Source organism: Muntiacus reevesi, chromosome 1 (assembly GCF_963930625.1).
Source record: "Muntiacus reevesi chromosome 1, mMunRee1.1, whole genome shotgun sequence".
NCBI classification, from domain to species: domain Eukaryota; kingdom Metazoa; phylum Chordata; class Mammalia; order Artiodactyla; family Cervidae; genus Muntiacus; species Muntiacus reevesi.
In genome coordinates, this window is record NC_089249.1 from 71387700 (window position 1) to 71405515 (window position 17816).

Here is a 17816-nt window from a genome sequence, read left to right on the forward strand (position 1 = left end):
CTAGAGCTGGAGCCTAGTCCAGCTGGTACAATACCACCTCCCCTTTCAGCTCCGAAAAGAGAGATTCAGACACAGACTTTATGATTATTATATTTTTTTCAATGCCAGTGCTGCTCAGCCCTCAGCGTAACTTCAGTTTTCATGAAATAAACAGTGACTATATTAAATTCCACCTTTCTGAAACTGAAATCTGAGCTCAGGTGAAAGTTTCTTCTTTTCCAAGAAGCTGAGCCTGTGTTCCATCAAGAGACAAGGTTCTCCAAGTGAGGAGAGCTGCACCTGGGTCCTGCCTACAAGTCATAACACCACCAGCTCACAATGGAGGTCTCAGTGGACAGAAGTCAAAAGTCAAGACAGTGGGTGACCCAGATTGCCGTAGAGGTCAGGCCTGCGGTGCTGGAACACAGGCAGTTGTTTGCGCAACTGCTGCAGATAGTTGAGGTCAATTCGGGCAAGGCAAAGGCCTGGTCCTTCAGAGCAGCGGGCCACCACTGTTCCCCAGGGATCTACCACCATGCTGTGGCCATAACTTGCTCTCTTCTCATGGTGGCGTCCACACTGTGCTGCCGCCACCACGTAGCACTGGGTTTCAATGGCACGGGCCCGCAACAGCACCTAGGGATGGAGGAGATAGGTGTCCACTTAAGTACATGTAGCAGCTGGTAGGGAAGTGGTAAGCCATGGACAATACAGCCCAATCTACCCATTGTGACCATTCTGATAATTGCCCTGTGAATGATTTACTACTCTTGAGAGGCAACAATCTGGGGAAATGAATTTTCCCAGTAGGTGGGAAGGAGAAAGAAAATCTTTTAACTGGTAAAACCAAGGAAGGAGAGTGAAGTAAGAAAAGGCCCTTAGGTTCTGAAGAAGTATTCTCTTACCTCCCAATGGGCTGGGCCTGTGACAAATCCAAAAGCCGAAGGGTACGTAAGTATTTCTGCTCCAGCCTGAACCAATGCCAGAGAGAGTTCAGGGAACCGCATGTCATAGCAGACAGCTAGACCAATCTGGAATGAAACAGCCTCTTTAGCCCCCCTGCCTGCATGTCACAGCATTTGGTCATAACCCTGCCACCCCACTCCTTAGAGCTTTCTGTCCTCTACCCCCACTTTAAAGTATTCCTGTTCCCTTCCCTCTTGTTCCTCTCCTACCCTCGTCCTTTCACAATGCCCACCTTGCCTGCTGGTGTGCTGATAGGAGACTCAAGACTGGGCCCAGGTATGGTAGAGTTGCTTTCATGCATAGGCCCCTGTCCTGGAATCTCTACATCACACAGATGTGTCTTCCTGTAGGTGGCCACTACTGACCCTAGAGTAAGAGGGAGAAAGAATACTAGGGCACCAGCATTTAGAAACCCAGCTTAGATCCTCTCCTCCCAGAGAGGACATAGCTTATAGGCTAGGAACAGAAGTACAAATACCCCCAAAACCCCCTGGCCAAGGAAACAGTTGAGAAAACAGAATTCTGGAGAATCTTAGGTAGAATTGCCTGAGGAGGCAGGCTAAAGAGTCTCACCCATGTTGTTCAGAATCACATGACAGTTGTAGATTTTCTGAGTCTGCTCCCAGTCCTGGCCACGCTCATGGAAACCACCCAAGGACAGCCAGAGTCCACATTCCCTGAGGGGGAGGGGACACTGACAACTCTTCTCAAGGTTCTACCCTCATGTCTGGCAATCCTAGGACATCACTCAGAAAGAAACTACCACTCCGTTCCACTTGATACCTGGCAAGCTGGGTATATTCTTCCAAAAGTTTCCCACCCAGTGGCTCAGACAGGCGTAGTGTCTCTGCAGGGTCCCGTGCAATGAAGTCAAAGGCCTCAGGCAGGAAAGCCAGGCAAGCGCCCCGTCTGGCAGCCTCCCGAATCAGCTCAGCACACGTTTTAAAGTTCTGCTCCTTGTCTGGGGTCGATGTTACCTGGCACACAGCCACCAGGGGCAGGTCCCAGGAAGAAGATGAGACGGCCATGGTTCTGAGTCTGTAAATGGCATAAGTAGGCCTCAGACTGACTAGCATGGAGAAACCGAAGTTTAAGGATAAGAGGCTAGAATCTGGAGACAGGAGAGCTAGACTTTCCTTTCATTTTACTCTTACAGGGCACAATGACCCATGGCATAATGACCCACTAATCAAATATTTCTGTGGATGGTTGGTGCCCCAAGTGTTTCCCACCGTCCATACATTTAACAAACATTTACTGAGCATCTACTACGTGCCAGGCAACTGAGCACAACAAAACATGTTACCTGGGTGGAGCACAAACTACTGAAAATCGAGGTATCCGGAGTCCGGGACACGAAAGAAGGGACAGGAGTTGGTGAGGAGGCCTGATGATGAAGCCCAGCCTGAGGAAAGAGAAATAAGGACACCAACCCCACTCTCAAGCAATAAGTTCCTAAGATCCCCTGACTTCTCTCTTCATACTGAGGCTGAATCAGGACCCTCCCTGTAAAACCTCCCAAATCGTCAAAACATTCTTTATCATAGGTAATTATGGGCTACCGGAAGAGATCATAAAGTGGGAAGATGGAGGAAAGGCCTTTGATCTCACATTAAATTAAAGCCTATTTCCTCAGACAAATGTCTCCGCAGTTCAAAAGTCATCTCCGAGACACTTCCTTGGTCTTCCCAGCTTCTCTTCCTGAGTGTGCACCTGCAGTCAGTTTTATTGACGCAGAGCATATCTCCCCACCAGAATCACCCTCCCTCGTTTCTCACCGCCCAGTGGCGGGCAGGGGGCACTGGCACCCAGATCCCGACCAGCGCCCCACTCTCCAGTTAACCCTTTCTTTCCCGCGCCTCCCAGGGGCAGCGTCTCTGTTGCACAAGTTAAAGCACCGCAGGTGGAATTCATCGGGGTGGGCGGGATAGGTAGTAGGTCCTACATTAAGATACGGCCAAAATCATCCGCGGAATCCGAACCAAACTGCGGCCTGGAGGTGGAGGTGCCAGGGGCGAGTGGGCGGTAACTCCGAGACCGGACGTGACGCAGGGCAGGGGGTGCGGAGCTGCGAAGGCCGGAAGCCTAGCAGGCGGTGAAGATGGCGGAGAACGGCGGTCGCGCCGGCAAGAGCAGCGGGAGCGGCACGGGGAAGGGGGCGGTGTCCGCAGAGCAGGTGAGGACCAGGGAACGTGAAGTAGGGCAAGCTGGCTGGGTCCAGAGTCGTCGTGAGAGGAGGGGGGAAGCCTGTGGCTGTGCAGACCTTTACTCCAGTCCCGCATTTGCGTGGCCATCCAGAGAGGGGAGGGTCCTTGGAGGAGCCAGCCGAGCCCCCGGGGAGAGAGTAGGCGGATTGGTAGGTGAGAGCCACGCCCCCTCGGAGGGTTGGGTGAGCCTGGGCGAGAGAACATCTCCGGGAAGCAGGGGCTGCGAGGATGCGCAGGTCTGAGGAAAAATGGCTGGCCACTTTCCCCACTTGCCCCCCGCACCTTGGAACAGGATACGGCTAGGTGAGGCAGGTCATGACGAGTCCTAGGGGATTAGTCGACGGACTGGTAGTGTAGTCTGTTACTTGACCCTGAAGCCATGCTGAAAATCGTCATCACTGCAGAGCCACGTGACTGACATACTCGAAGTCTAGTGTTTCATACTGTTTTGAGAGTCATTACTGGATTGAATTTAGACATCAGAAATCCCTTACTGAAAATTCGAGCATGCATTTCTCCCAGTGCCTAGCACCGGGAATCGTTTGATAAATTAATCAAAAAGCCGTTTGTTGCTTGGGAACCGTGGTTTGCTGATAGTGGGGCTAGTGTTTATTATGGGTGGGAAGAAATCCGTGTAATAGGAAAACGTAATTAAAACAACAGCTCTTTTAATTATAGGTTCTTTTATCAGTTATTTGTTGAACAGTTACTATAGGCAGAGGTATTCAGCATAAAGATTTTTAAAACTGACTCCTGCAATCAAAGAGCTTTTAGTCTGGTGAGAAAAATAAGACATACACAAAATGCTAATGTGAGGCAGAAGTATATGTATGAGAGATATAGATATGAAGTGTTATGGAATTTTGGGGGAGGGGAGAAGAGTTTTTAGACAACATATACAAAATGTTTTGCACAGTGATATGAGACAAAATATACCATGTGTTTCAGTTCAGTTCAGTCACTCAGTCGTGTGACTCTTTGCGACCCCATGGACTGCAGCATGCAAGGTCTCCCTGTCCATCACCAACTCCGGAAGTTTACTCAAACTCCTGTCCATTGAGTCGGTGATGTCATCCAACCATCTCATCCTCTGTCATCCCCTTCTCCTCCTGCCTTCAATCTTTCCCAGCATCAGAGTCTTTTCAAATGAGTCAGCTCTTTGCATCAGGTGGATGCACATCTATGCATGATGTGCATAATAACTGTTAATTATTTTGTTCTGTAAAAAGGATCATCTTTCAGCTCAGTTCTAAAGGATGAGAGAAGTTAGTCAAGCAAAGAAGGAACTGAAGGATTTTCTAGGTAGAAGGAATAATGTGTTTAAAAACACTGTGGCGTGAAACTTCCTGATATGTTTGGGATGCAGATGGACTTAAAGTTTGGAATGGATTACTGCAAGACTTGAAAGTGGAGAAAAGGGGACAAAAGAGAACTCTTGGATGTCCTTCAGGTTTCTGTCTTTGATGGTGCCTTTAGGGAATGTAGGAAGATGGACAGGTTTGGGGAGAAAATAAGTTTGAATTTGAATTTCTTGTGGGACATACAGGTAGAGACATTTAGTAGATAGTTTGATTCATAATGTCAGGTTACAGAAAGAAATCTGAATTGGAGATACAGAGAATTATACGTTTATGAATGGTAGGCAAAGCCATGGTTGTGGGTGAAATCACCTAAGGTTTGGACAGAAAGTGAAAAAAGAAGTAGAACAGAGTGAAACCAGTTTTAAGGGATGATAGAGAAAAAGAGGCCGTCAAAACAGACTGAAGAATTGTGGTAATTGAGTTCTGAGGCTGTTCCTTGCTTAATATTCTCTGACCTTTGTTTGTGTTCCAAAGAGAACACTGGGTAAAAAACATTTATCACTGCTTCAAATCCCAGCTGCATAGACAAGATGAGGCAAGTGGCACATTGTGCTGGGCATGTTACTTGTTTATCTTCTGTTATTTAATTACTGCCATTTGAAGGAGCAGTGTTGTCCTCAGAATGTTTGAGTTTCAGAGGCTTTCACTTACTCAGACTGGGAGAGTTTTTAATTGAGGGACTTGAGAATCAGACAGACTTATTTTTTTCTGCTTATACTATGATCCTGTTAGAGATATTTGAGCTGAGCCTGAAGGATTGGATAAATTTGAACAGACGGCAGTAGAAACAGAATATAGACAATAGGGTAAGAGGAGATCTAGAGAAAGCATAGGTTGACATGAAGTGCATTGACTACTTTGTTTAGCTAAATCATGAGTTATAAGTTAGAAAGGTATAGTCCTTAAAGTATACTGAGTCTTTGCATGGCAAAGAATTCAGGACTTTTTAATGTAAGCAGTGAGGGACTCATAGAAGGATATATGTTATACCATTCATTTTTTTCTTATTACATAAAATAATACATATTCATTGTAGATAACACAAGAAAAAATACAAGATAAGAAATAAATTACCCATTGCCCTACTATCCAGCGATAACTATTTTTACTATTTTGAACTGTATCCTTTGAGAGGTTTTTCCCCCTCCTTTATGTTTTTGTACATGTGTATTTTACACATTTACATCTTTAATTTTATATAGTATTCTAAATAGTTATTTACTATTTCATAATTTGCTTTTAAGTTTAATACTATATCATGAATATTTTTCTGTGTCATCCAAGTGCTGCTGCTAAGTCGCTTCAGTCGTGTCCGACTCTGTGCGACCCCGTAGATGGCAGCCCACCAGACTCCCTGGTCCCTGGGACTCTCCAAGCAAGAACACTGGAGTGGATTGCCATTTCCTTCTCCAGTGCGTTAAAGTGAAAAGGGAAAGTGAAGTTGCTCAGTCGTGTCTGACTCTTAGCGACCCCATGGACTGCAGCCTACCAGGCTCCTCCGTCCATGGGATTTTCCAGGCAAGAGTACTGGAGTGGGGTGCCATTGCCTTCTCTGCATCCAAGTGCTAGAAGAACTAAATTAGCAACAATGTATAGGATGGATTTGGAGAGTCCAAAAATGGGGAGATAATCTAAAAGACCGTTACAGTATCTCAGACAAGAGGTAGTAATGAGGCCTTCAATTGGCAGGATCAATGTCAGTAAGTCTAAGAAAAATTGCTGAGGTAGAGGCAATAAATTTGGCAGTTGATGAAATAAGGGTGTGTTCAAAGAGGAAACCAGGCTTTCCTACCAGGCTAGAGTTGTGTCATTAGCAGAAAGAGGGGAGACAAGAAGAGGAACAGTTTAAAATGGAGTAAAAGGACCTCCCTGGTGGTCCAGTGGTTAAGACTCTGAGCTTCCAATGCAGGGCGTGCAGGTTTGAACCCTGGTCAGCGAACTAGGATCCCACATGCTGTGTGAGTTGCCAAAAAAGAAAAAAAAAAAAAAAAGGAGTAAAAGAAAGTTCAGAGTTTCGGGTATCTATAGGACATTTAGGTGGAGCTGTTTTATAATAATAGCAGGTACTGTTTATTGACAATCTGTTCTATGTTGGATAATGTCCTAAGTCTTTGATGTAATTAATGAATCCTCATTACATTGTATGAGATAGATACCTCCAATATTTTTTGGTGAAAAAACTTGATTCAAAAAAGACATAACTTGGGAATTCTCTGACGGTCCAGTGGTTAGGACTTGGTGCTCTCCCTGCCGTGGCCCAGGTTCGATCCCTGGTCAGGAAACTAAGATTCCACAAGCCTCATGGCATGGTCAAACATTTAAATAAATAAAGTGAATTGGGAGGTGAGGAAGTAGAGGCAGTGAGTATAGACTGGTCCTAAAAACTTTGATGAAGAGAAAGGATGAGAATCATCATTTGATAAGCTCAGAGAAATTTTTAGAGTTGAATATGCTTGCCTGGAGAATCCCCAGGCAAGAGGAATCCCCTGACAGAGGCACCTGGCAGGCTATAGTCCAGGGAATCACAGAGAGTCGGACGTGATTGCAGATAAGCACACAGCACCTGTTAGTCAGAAAAGGGGGCACTGAACTAAAAAGAAGATATTAAGTGCAGTGACAGCCCGGAAAATGCTTTTCCAGATGCGTCCAGTCATAATTCTCTACCCCTTTCATTCTTCCATTAAACCCAGTAAGAGTAAATATCATGTAGATAAGACCTTTGGGTGATAAATATAATGATTATAGATCTTCCCCTTACTTACCAAAACTATATGGTATCAAACAAAAAAGAAAGAAAACAAAAATAAATGGAAATAGTTTGATTCATTAAGAGATGATTATGTGACAAGCCAGGAATAATACATTAATAGAAAATGAATTCTTAGAGTTAGACAGACCATGGTAAAAGTAACAGTCCTGCAGTCCACTGTGTTATTTTATCCACCCCCACATTCCACCAGCCTTGGTTTCATGATTTGTATTTTACGGAAGGTACATGTCTTATAATGTTTTTTTGTTGCTTTTGTTGTTTGTTTTAGAATTAAATGAAATAAAGAGTCCAGCAAAGTACCAGGCACATAATAGTGCACCCTTTCTGTGCAAACTGTGGTGGAAGGAAGGCAGGTTATTGTAGGACTATAAAAGATGCAGGTATTTTAAAAGAAGTTATATTTACATATTTTACATTTTCAAAGAAGATGATAAAGTTTAGAGGTAGGCGGTATGATGGAAAATAAAGGACATAGTATGTGAAAATAGAAAAAGTTTTCTACCAAAAAGTGTAAGAAATTGACAGGTGCTTCTATGTGAGTGCATGCAAAGAGTTGGTGTGGGACTAGGGGTTGCAGGAGCCGCTTCCGGGAAGAATCTGTTGGAACGTGGAGAACGAATCGGTCAGGCAGAGAAAAGTGCGATGAGAAAGGTTCGGGTAAGTGTCCTAGGTAGACTGTGGATTTTCTGCAAATGCCTGAAGGTGAATGGCAGGGGAATTGCAAGTGGTTCTGCTGGGCCATGGGCTTCCCTCGTGGCTCAGACAGTGAAGAGTCTGCCTGCAGTATGGGAGGCCTGAGTGCTGAGTAAGAGGTGGAAGAAGAACTGGTTGCAAGAGGTCAGCAAGGACCAGGTCTATAGGACTTTTTTCCTGCTGTCTTTAGGAGTTTGGATTTTATCCCGTGAGCAGTGGGAATAATTGAAGGTTTAGGAATAGGATGGTTAGATTTAAATTTAAGGTTACTTGTGCTGAAGTGTGGGAAATGGATTGAAGGAGGCAAGTGTGGAACTCACCCAGGAGGCTCCATAGTACAGGTGAGAGATGATAGTGGATGGATTTGAGGTATTCAGTAGATAGATATGATTTAGAAGTTAATTAATTGAGGGTGGATAGTGAGTTGAGGATGATTCCAAGGCTTCTGGAATTAAGATCTCTTCCTGCTCTAAAAATTACTAAATTAACACAGATAATATAAGCTACCATTAGGTACAATCATGACATTGCTGGTAGCACTGAGAAGTCATCTGGTCATCTTGGAGAAGTTTATAGCAACATACAGTAGAAACTATAATAATGTTAATACCCTTTTGACTCAGTCTTACTTGGGGAAATATGATTCAAGAGAAATGACTGTAAAGTTTGTCCAGTGCATATCTGCACTGTTTGTCCAGATATGTAAAATCAATGCTGTTTATTGCAGAAAAATTGGAAATAACCTAAATGTCCCAACAAGAGAAGAATGGTTAGATGGTTTATGTATTAAAAGAAAGTATCAATAAGGTTTAAATGCTGTATAGCCCTTACAAATTAGAAGGGCTAATTTGTCCTGTAGGACAACCAAAAGGGCTAACCATGTCTTGTAGATGAATACATAAAATGTCACACACACATATATACACACACAGGAGAATATTATTCACCTATAAAAACGAAGGAAATTCTGCTATTTGTGACAAAATGAATGAACCCTGAAGGTATTATGTTCAATGAAAATAAGTCAAAGAAAAACAAATACTTAATGATCTCATTTATATGTGGAATAAAAAAAACAAAATTGAACTCATAGAAACAGAGTAGATTGGTGCTTTGGAGCTGGAAGAGGGGGACTGAGTGAAGCAGGGTCAAAAGGTAATAAAATTGGAGCTATAACATGAATAAGTTCTGGGGATCTAATTATAGCATGACGGCTATAGTTAACGATACTATGTTGTATATCTGAAAGTTGCTATGAGCAGAAGTCTTAAAAGTTCTAATCACAAAAGTAACTGAGGTGATGGATATATTAACTAATATTATTGTGCTAATTGTTTCCAAATATATATATAAAATCCTAATGTTATATACCTTAAACTTACACAATGCTCTAGGTCAGTTATCTTTGTTTTCGGCAGCACTGTGCGTCATGTGGGAGCTTAGTTCCCCAAACAGGGGTCAAACCCAGGACCCATGCAGTGGAAGCTGAGTCCTAACCACTGGTTTGCCAGGGAAGTCCCCTATCAATTATATCTGAAGAAAACTGGGAACAAACAAACAAAAAAAGATGTCCTCTGTAAAATTATTTATACAGGCCAGTTATGAGAATGTGAGGGCTCTGTATAGTTGTGAGGCTTGATGTTACTTTAGAATAGGAGCAGCAGGGACTTCCCTGTGACCCAGTGGCTTGGACTCTGCCTTTGCACTACAGGGGTTGTGGGTTCGATTCCTGATCAGAAACTGATCCTGCTGCACCTCATGGCCAAAAAAAAAAGGAAAAAGAGTTGGTATTTTAATTGGATTCTTTTTCAGGAGGAGTGTTTATGTGTGAGATGATTTAATAGGGCTGAAGGAGTCAATAGTGACCTGGCCATCTCTGCTTATTGTAGAGTTGTTAAGTATAGGGTTGAAATATAGCATTGTTAATCAGCAAGAGTGTTTGAGGAAAAGTTGGAATTTAAAAAAACTTCTTTGCCTTTAGTGGTGTTAAACTGGTGGTTGAAAAGTAGATTCCTACTAATTTTTTTTTTTCTACTAATTATTATACTAAAGAAAATAATTTCAGGTCTCAGAAATTTTAGACATTTAAGCTGATTTCATTAATGTATGTTAAATACAACATATAGCCAGAAGAATGGATGTCATTCAGATGCTAGGAGGGCATCTGGAATCTAGCTTAGTTGTGGAATTTTCTTAGATGAAAGTATTTTGATGTTAAATTGACAGTGGAGAAAATGCTAATTATAAATGGAATAGTTTTGATATAGGTAATGAAGGTGAAGGAAAAACAGCTTGTTGATGAGTGAGGTTTCCGACACATCTGCTGAAATGAGTGGATGAAGCAGATTGAGATGAAAGGATGATGGTTGGGAGAAGGAAACAAGCTGCTAGAATGACAAATTCCTGGTCAAATTTATTCCTTCATTTATTGGGCAGTAGAAGGGATGCAGAGGTGGTACAGGACAGCATGATATTAGCTGTATATGAATCTTGCAGAGAGAGCGCTAGAAATAAGGGATCCTAGTAAAGATGAGGTGCTTAGTCATCTATGGCAGTGAGAATGGAGATGATGGAAGTGACCATGAGAGATTTGGTAATGGTTTGAATGAATGGGCCTGTTGCTCTCAGCTGACCGTGAAGGTCCAAGGGACACTCCGTTTGGAGAGAGGTCATGATGGTAATTAATGTACTTCACTGCTTACAAAACTGTTCCATATGAATATTCATGTGATACAACAGCCCTATGAAGTAGGTATTATCTGCATATCACAGGTAAGAAAACTAAAGCTCAGAGAGATTAACCGAGTGGTTTTCAGTTCTGCCTGCACATCAGTATTTCATGGGAGATCTTTTCTGAAATACTGAGGCCTGGAGCCTCACTCCCTAGTGATTGTGTAATTGTTCTGAGGTTCCACTATTCATGTTTTATTTATTTTTTATTTTTTTTAGTTCTACCACTTTATTGCTACCAACCCATCTCCCTCCACCTTCGTGCACACATGCTTAGTCATGTAATCCCATGGACTGCAGCCTGCCAGGCTCCTCTGTCCATGGACTTTTCCAGGCAAGAATTCTGGAATGTGTTGCCATTTCCTTCTCCATTATGTTTTAAAACTGATCCCCGATCCTAACTTGTAGCCAGGGTTAAACGAATAGGGTTAAAAGTCTGTCACAGTTCATAAAACTAGTATGTGCCAGAGACAAAACTTGAAACCTAGTCTTTTGTCTTTCATCTGATATTTCTTTCCAAATACAGTCATCAGAGCACTATACTAGATGTGTTGCTGGTGGTGGTATTAGTACCCAGGCTGACTTTCAGTCTGTTTTAATTCTCTGCTCAGTTTCTGGGGAAGAAGCAGCTGGTGGTAATCACTTCTCTGGGCCTTTAAGTATGTTATTATGCTTCTTTTGCACCACTACCCACCCCACCGTCACCCCCAATTTCTCATCTTTAGGCTTCAGTTAAGGCATTCTCTCTCAGGAAACCTATTATCAGTTAGGATTTACAGGCTGCAGATATGGGCTTTGGGCCACTTATTTTTTTTTAAAGGACTGTTTTAGAAGGACGGTGGTAGAACTGAACACAGTGAACACAGAATTGAACACATTGAAAAGAAACATTAATCATCTAGGCCACGCAGAGTTCAAGAAGTAGGGCAGCTTCAGGGATTTCAGGAAAGGAATAGAGGATAATCTTTACATGACGACTGTCAGTGTTGGGGTTTCTCTGGTGGCTCAGGTGGTAAAGAATTTGTCTGCAGTGCAGGAGACACAGGAAATGGTGGTTCGATACCTGGGTCGGAAAGATTCCCTGAAGGAGGAAATGGCAACCCACTCCAGTATTCTTGCCTGGAAAATCTCACAGACAGAACACCCTGGTGGGCTACCGTCCATAAGGTCACAAAATGTCAGAGATGATTGAATACTCACATTGGTGTCTTAGCTCCAGCTGCATTTTGTACCTATTTGTCTCTCCTGTAGAGAGACTCTAGTATAGAATAGGTTACTGTCCTGTGGTCAAGGAGCAAGGGTCCTGTAATTAGTAGCCCACAAGAACCCCAGTGAATTAGGAGGGGCAGTTCCCTAACAAGAGGGATGGTGGGCAGACCCAAACAAGAATTACTACAAAGCCTTTCCTTTACCTGCAAGTGTAAGCTCCCTGGTAGGTGCTCTAGTAGCTCTCCATCTCCTTTCTTATGTAACAAATGCCTAGTCCTCACCAAACCAAGTTGCAAGATGGTCTAGCCCCCTGGCTGGCACTCAGTGTTGGTTGACTGGAGCTCCAGACAGACATAAGTTACAAATTGCAGACTGTGTTCTACTCCTTCTGCCAGGTAGGTGCCCACTACTGCTTCTCTGTAAAGTCTGCCATGCTGTATTGTATGTTGTTGTTGTTCAGCGGCTAAATCATGTCCAGCTCTTTGCGACACCATGAACTCCAGTGTGCCAGGCTTCTCTGTCCTCTACTGTCTCCTGGAGTTTGCTCAGATTAATTTTCATCGAGTTGGTGACGCTATCTAACCATCTCATCCTCTGCTGTCCTCTTCTTCTTTTGTCTTCAGTCTTTCCTGGTGTCAGGGTCTTTTCCAGTGAGTCGGTTGTATGTTGGCCCTCTGCCATTTCCACTGTCCCCTCTCTCACCTTCTCTCTTTTTCATCTTCTTAGGTAATTGCTGGCTTCAACCGTCTTAGGCAGGAACAGCGGGGCCTGGCATCCAAAGCAGCAGAGCTGGAGATGGAGTTGAATGAGCACAGGTGAGGAGCAAACAGTAGGAGAGGTGGATGGGCCACTTTGTATTAGCGTTGCCGCAGAGTGGGACTGAATTCTCAGACCCTGCTTTGTCCTCGTACCTCAGCCTAGTGATTGATACTCTGAAGGAGGTGGATGAAACCCGCAAGTGCTACCGCATGGTTGGAGGGGTGCTGGTGGAGCGGACCGTCAAAGAGGTGCTGCCTGCCTTGGAGAACAACAAGGAGCAGGTGAGCAAGAATCCCCATATAGATGCTCTCAGCAACCAAGGCGTAAGGAAGGGGAGGCTGGGGCTTTAGAGACTGTGGGGAGGAAAGTGTGGGTAGGGACTCACATTGAAGACAGCATAAATAGCCTGTTGGCCTGTGCTCTTTATGTTATGCTAAGTCTAACTCCTTAGACAAAGGAGTTACTGACTGTGCCTTTCACCATGGCTTCTGTGACCTAGCTGAGTTGGGAGAAGGAAGGTGGTTAGAGTGGGGTTTTTAACAGTGTAGTCCATGGGTACCTGCATCCAGATCACCTAGAGGACTAATTTAAATGCTGCTTCCCAGACCCTCTCCTGTACCCACTGATTCAAAACTGCTGGGGATGGGAGCCACAAAGACCTTTTTAAAAATAATCAGCCCAGGTGATTCTTATGTATACTGAAGTTTTTAAACCATTGTTTTAAAGAATACTGTTTTAAGGAATACTTTTAAGGGTCTGGGCTCTACTATTAATATTTGGTTAAAGATAAGGTTAGAGGTATCATCTGTCCTTCACTTCTCCCAACCATTGTGCATAACAGATGGGGGAAGGGAGTCCTGAAATCCTTACATAATCCCTGTCGCTTGCCCTCTAGATACAGAAGATCATTGAGACACTGACACAACAGCTTCAGGCAAAGGGAAAAGAACTAAATGAATTTCGGGAAAAGCACAACATTCGTCTCATGGGGGAAGACGAGAAGCCAGCAGCCAAGGAAAACTCAGAAGGCGCTGGGGCTAAGGCCAGCTCAGCTGGTGTGTTGGTCTCCTAGAAACCAAAGCCTTTGCATTGTTTTCTACCCTGATTCCCACTTCTAATTTCTCTTTATTGTTATTATTATTTTCTCTGCTATTGTAATATTTTTTTGTTAATTAAATGTTTTGGTCAGAATGCTTAGCTCTAGCCTGAACCTTTCACCCAATATGAGGGGTAGAATTTGCATGGAGCATGGATAAGCATACGATTTGTGGTTTTGGTTCTATCAGGTTAACGGCTCACAGTGTCAGACTAGGTCTTATATTTTATCCTTTCCTTTACAAATAAAGATGCATCTCCTTATTTACTCCCCTCCCCACCAAAAGATTCAGAGACAGTGTTGACTCAGGTTAAAATTTAATCAGCATTTGAAATGAGGAAGATAGCTCTGTGATAATGCTTTGAGTTTGCAACAAAACAGAGGCTTGGCAGTGTATCTTGGCACTATTCTTTTTTTTTTTTTTTTTGGCACTATTCTTTAGATAAAGAGGTCTAGAATGCAAACCTGTGGACTAGCTGTCCTGCCATCCTCACCAAAACCCCCAACCAGGTAGAGCTGATCATTCCAAAGGCAGGTGCGATGGCCCACGCGTTTTAGTCCATGGTCGGCACAGGGGAAGTGGAACCACAGAGGAGGAGACTTTCCTGTTGGTAAGGGCAGAGGGTGGTTATTGAGGCAGTAGCACTTTGGCCCCCATGGGGCTCTCAAGAAGACCAAAGACTTGCTCATTGTTTTTCTCCTCCCATGATTTGCAGGCCTCTCCAAAATTTAATATTCTGTGTATTCCTTTAAGTTGTTGACTAATTCTTCCTCCTCCCTAACCCTCTACTCCGTTCTTTTTCTCTCTGTAGTCTTCACGTTCTCCTGTCTTCCCACCTTTCCCCCTTCTCAACCATTAAGCTGGCTCTCACGGGTATCATAGATGTAGAGGTCATTGCAGATGGTGTCTCTAGCTCTGGTCAAAGTTTCTCCACCGAACAGGACAGCAAAGGGCCCAACCACAGAACATGAGTGATGGCGTAGTCCTCGAGGGCCCTGCCGGGACCCCTGCCGGCTGCTCACGAGCCTTGAAAGCTTTTCCATCAAATGCGGGGCAACAGGTGGTTCCTCCTTAAGGGAGAAAGAAGGGACTGTCTGGAGGGATTTGGGCATCCAGAGTTTAGTCGCGTTCTACCCTTAACGAGATGTGAGTAGACAATACCTTAATCTTCCCATGACTCCAATGCCCAGCCACCTCTGGTTCAGCTGAGTTGCAACCCCCAAAGAGTAATAGCTGGTGACCCGGGTGGGGCCCAGGACTTTGGAGCAAAGCAGCACAGTGACCCGAGCGTGAAACAGTGTGGCAGCCTTCTTCCTTATAGCTGTGAAATTCAGGCCTGAGTTGGGGTTTCTGGAAAATTTAAGTGCTGTATACTGCCTTTTCCCCACTCCCCTCGCCAACGATAGAAGGGAGACATGGGAAAGGGCCACATGTAGTTCAGTTGAGATGAAGGGTAATACTGAAAGAGAGTAAAACTCTTTTAGACATGGAAGGTTCCCAGGGAAGAATGGTGCTAGGGTGCGGATGTTAGATAAATTGCCTGCGAATCTGTTTTTCTAGAGTGCAAGTGAAGGAAGGGTGAAAATTTTAGGGCAGGGGAGGTCATACCAATAGGTGCGGGCGCCAGGGTCCAGCCTTAACGTGTAGATGCTTCCGTAACGACGCTGAGTGCGGGTTCCGCCCTCCCGGCCTGCTACCCACAGCTCTCGGTCGGAGATTCGGGTACAAGTGTGACTACTGAGGCCGGCAGGGGGGCAGCTGCCGGAGCCGGCGGTCCACGCCTCCCACACACCGCGGTCCGTGTCCAAAGCGGTCACAGTGGCCAAGCGGCGCGACCCGTCCCAGCCGCCCACCACGCAGAGCCAGCGCCCGCCCACCGGCGCCGCGTCGTGGTGGCTGCGCCTCGGGCCGCCCCGTGCTGCCACCCGCACGGCCTGGCCCCCAGCCGGGTCGAAGACCACCGTTTCACCGCTCGGCTCTCTCGCTCCTCCAGCTAGGAGCCCCCCCACCAGATAGAACCGTCCCCGGAGTTCAGTGCATGAATGGAAGGCCCGCGCCAGCAGCGGGTCCCGCGCCACCGGCCGCCAGGTCCAGCCCGAGCCCCGCGCCTCACCCACAGGCCCCGCCATGGGACCCGATAGAGGCGAGCTGCGGGGCCGGCGGCCTGGAGCGCCGCTATATGGGGGCCCAAGCTTCTCCGGAACCGCCCCTACCGGAAGCCCCTCCAGGTCCCCACCTCAAGGCACCGGCCTCGCACCGCCGTCACCCCGCAACCACGGCCGCGGCTGCAGCACGACGCTGCAAATTGAAGGTCGCAAAGCACTGGTTACCGTGGAGACAGGAGACCTGGGGAGCTACCGGGAAGCAGTGTTGTCACCATGGCAACAGGAGCTGTGCTAGGTCAATAAAAATGATGAGTGTTGAACTCAGAGCCAGTTCTTCAGAAAGACCCCTTTTGTTTAAGCTGCGAACTCACTTGGGCCTACGACGTTTCAGGTGCCGGTGTTGCTCAGCAAAGATTGAGGAGGAACCATGTCCTTTTGACTTTAGCGTATATTTTGGAGCGGGGCGTGGGGAGGGAGGAGAGCCCTGCCACTTTGCATGTGGGATCTTAGTTCCCCAACAGGGATCCAACGTTCGCCCCAGGCAGTGGAAGCCTGGCGTCTTAACCACTGGGCAGCCAGGGAAGTTCACTTTGGCATTTTTCTGATTCGTTCTGATTTCCCCAGGGATGTTACAAAGAAGAGACAAAAGTCAGAGGGGAGGCAGTGAAAGTACTGACCTGGGAGTCAAGAGACTTGGGTTCTGGTTCCAACTATATCCTGACTCTCAAACTGACTAGTTTTCTCTGGGCCTTTTCTTTCTCATTTATAAAACATTGTTGGCTAATCTCTTAGTTGCCTTGCAAACCAAAGATCTGTGGTAAAGGCTTGAAGGTCTTGACTGGGTGGGACAGCCCTTTCCTCTCTGGCCACTAGAGGGTAGTAGAGCCCAGTCTCAGGGTACTGAGGGGCGGGGCGGCGCGAGGGCGAGAGGAGAGTTTGGGTTGGGGTGAGGGAAGAGACCTTGAACTTTGGAGAATTTTTCACTGTTGAGTCCCAGGAGGAGTAATTCCTGATTTCATCTTGTCTCACGAACTCATACAGCACAAGGAAACAGGTACTGTGGCATCTGGACTCAGAATCAAGGGCAGGGAGTTTCTCCTGATAAGATCCAGGGCAGAAGCTGCCCAGCCTTAGAAGCTGGATAGAGGTGAAGGGGGGGAGGAGTGAGAAAAACAGACTCCTGCCCCTCCCTGGTATCGGCCTTTTATTCAAGCGAGGTTCCTGAGCTACTTCTTAACTCATCCCTGCAAGACCCAGTGAAGAATGAAGAGGCCCAGATCCACACTGACTAGTTTTAGCTACAGCTAGGTGAAAATGCAGATAGATTTCTACTTCCAGCATCACTGAGGTGGGATGGAAACAGGACTTGTGTCCCCTGGGGCTGGGCTATAAATAGGAGTGATGACTGCTTGCTTCTGCCTTTGGTTTCTGTAGCACCAGCTTGGTCCCCATCAAGTCCCAGAAACTGAGGCCTTAGAGAGTGACTCGAGCCACAGTAGGGATGCAGGTGTCATTCAGGGACAGCACAGCAGGGCTTTTCCCACTCCAGATCCTAACTCTTGGTGCTTAGAGAAAACTAGCATGAAGAGGGTATGGGCAGGAAGGTATGAGGACCTGTTCCCCACCTATACCTTTAAGCCGAGACCCAGTAATAGCTTTGAAAGTCTCTGCCCACCCAACTATAGCTTTCCCTGATTTTGGCAAAGGGGATCCTCAGTTTTCCAGATCGTGGTTAAAAAAAAAAAATCACTACTAACATCCTTGGCTGAAATCTGAAAGTCAGTCTTTTCCCTAAGGCTTCTAACTGGCTAATTTCCAAAATGCTGGATTCAGATCTGTCCTGAGATTTCACTGAGGACTCATAAGATTTCAGTGAGGAGCTTCCTGGGGGTTGGTGCTGTTTTGCTTTAACCGTCCTGGCCTATATGCCCATTTTAGGC

The 17816-nt window shown here is 45.6% G+C and overlaps 3 protein-coding genes across 5 annotated transcripts; 1 reads left to right on the forward strand and 2 right to left on the reverse strand.

The window, feature by feature from the left end:
- Window positions 1-107: 107 nt before the first annotated feature.
- On the reverse strand, window positions 108-16022 carry NIT1 (nitrilase 1). 3 transcript variants are annotated; one of them, XM_065947208.1, is made up of 7 exons: window positions 16008-16022; window positions 2252-2350; window positions 1729-1983; window positions 1519-1622; window positions 1178-1311; window positions 885-1010; window positions 112-615 (listed from the first exon to the last, which is right to left on the reverse strand). In XM_065947208.1, the coding sequence occupies exons 3-7, from the start codon at window positions 1971-1973 to the stop codon at window positions 349-351; spliced, it is 876 nt and encodes a 291-aa protein (XP_065803280.1). In that variant the 5' UTR covers window positions 1974-1983; window positions 2252-2350; window positions 16008-16022; the 3' UTR covers window positions 112-348. The 3 variants fall into 3 exon arrangements, with proteins under 3 accessions (XP_065803286.1, XP_065803280.1, XP_065803271.1); XM_065947199.1 differs by lacking the exon at window positions 16008-16022 and adding an exon at window positions 2891-3023 and having other exon boundaries at window positions 113-615; XM_065947214.1 differs by lacking the exons at window positions 2252-2350; window positions 16008-16022 and adding an exon at window positions 2557-2876 and having other exon boundaries at window positions 108-615.
- On the forward strand, window positions 2972-13865 carry PFDN2 (prefoldin subunit 2). The gene is made up of 4 exons (XM_065947273.1): window positions 2972-3121; window positions 12642-12730; window positions 12832-12955; window positions 13570-13865. Exons 1-4 carry the CDS (start codon window positions 3047-3049, stop codon window positions 13744-13746), a joined length of 465 nt encoding a protein of 154 aa, XP_065803345.1. The 5' UTR covers window positions 2972-3046; the 3' UTR covers window positions 13747-13865.
- On the reverse strand, window positions 14071-16068 carry KLHDC9 (kelch domain containing 9). The gene is made up of 4 exons (XM_065947186.1): window positions 15380-16068; window positions 14933-15092; window positions 14643-14841; window positions 14071-14375 (listed from the first exon to the last, which is right to left on the reverse strand). Exons 1-4 carry the CDS (start codon window positions 15898-15900, stop codon window positions 14209-14211), a joined length of 1047 nt encoding a protein of 348 aa, XP_065803258.1. The 5' UTR covers window positions 15901-16068; the 3' UTR covers window positions 14071-14208.
- Window positions 16069-17816: the final 1748 nt, after the last annotated feature.

Bases quoted from the DNA above. Each gene is read 5' to 3' on its own strand.
- PFDN2 (XM_065947273.1), top strand. From the start codon at position 3,047: ATGGCGGAGAACGGCGGTCGCGCCGGCAAGAGCAGCGGGAGCGGCACG. The intron at 3,122-12,641 runs GTGAGGACCAGG...TCATCTTCTTAG, and splicing joins GGGCGGTGTCCGCAGAGCAG to GTAATTGCTGGCTTCAACCG. The intron at 12,731-12,831 runs GTGAGGAGCAAA...CTCGTACCTCAG, and splicing joins ATGGAGTTGAATGAGCACAG to CCTAGTGATTGATACTCTGA.
- NIT1 (XM_065947214.1), bottom strand. From the start codon at position 2,687: ATGCTCTGCGTCAATAAAACTGACTGCAGGTGCACACTCAGGAAGAGA. The intron at 1,623-1,728 runs GTATCAAGTGGA...CCTCCCCCTCAG, and splicing joins GAATATACCCAGCTTGCCAG to GGAATGTGGACTCTGGCTGT. The intron at 616-884 runs GTAAGAGAATAC...CTCCATCCCTAG, and splicing joins CAGGCCCAGCCCATTGGGAG to GTGCTGTTGCGGGCCCGTGC.
- KLHDC9 (XM_065947186.1), bottom strand. From the start codon at position 15,900: ATGGCGGGGCCTGTGGGTGAGGCGCGGGGCTCGGGCTGGACCTGGCGG. The intron at 15,093-15,379 runs GTATGACCTCCC...TGAATTTCACAG, and splicing joins CCTGGCGCCCGCACCTATTG to CTATAAGGAAGAAGGCTGCC. The intron at 14,842-14,932 runs GTATTGTCTACT...TTCTCCCTTAAG, and splicing joins GGAGTCATGGGAAGATTAAG to GAGGAACCACCTGTTGCCCC.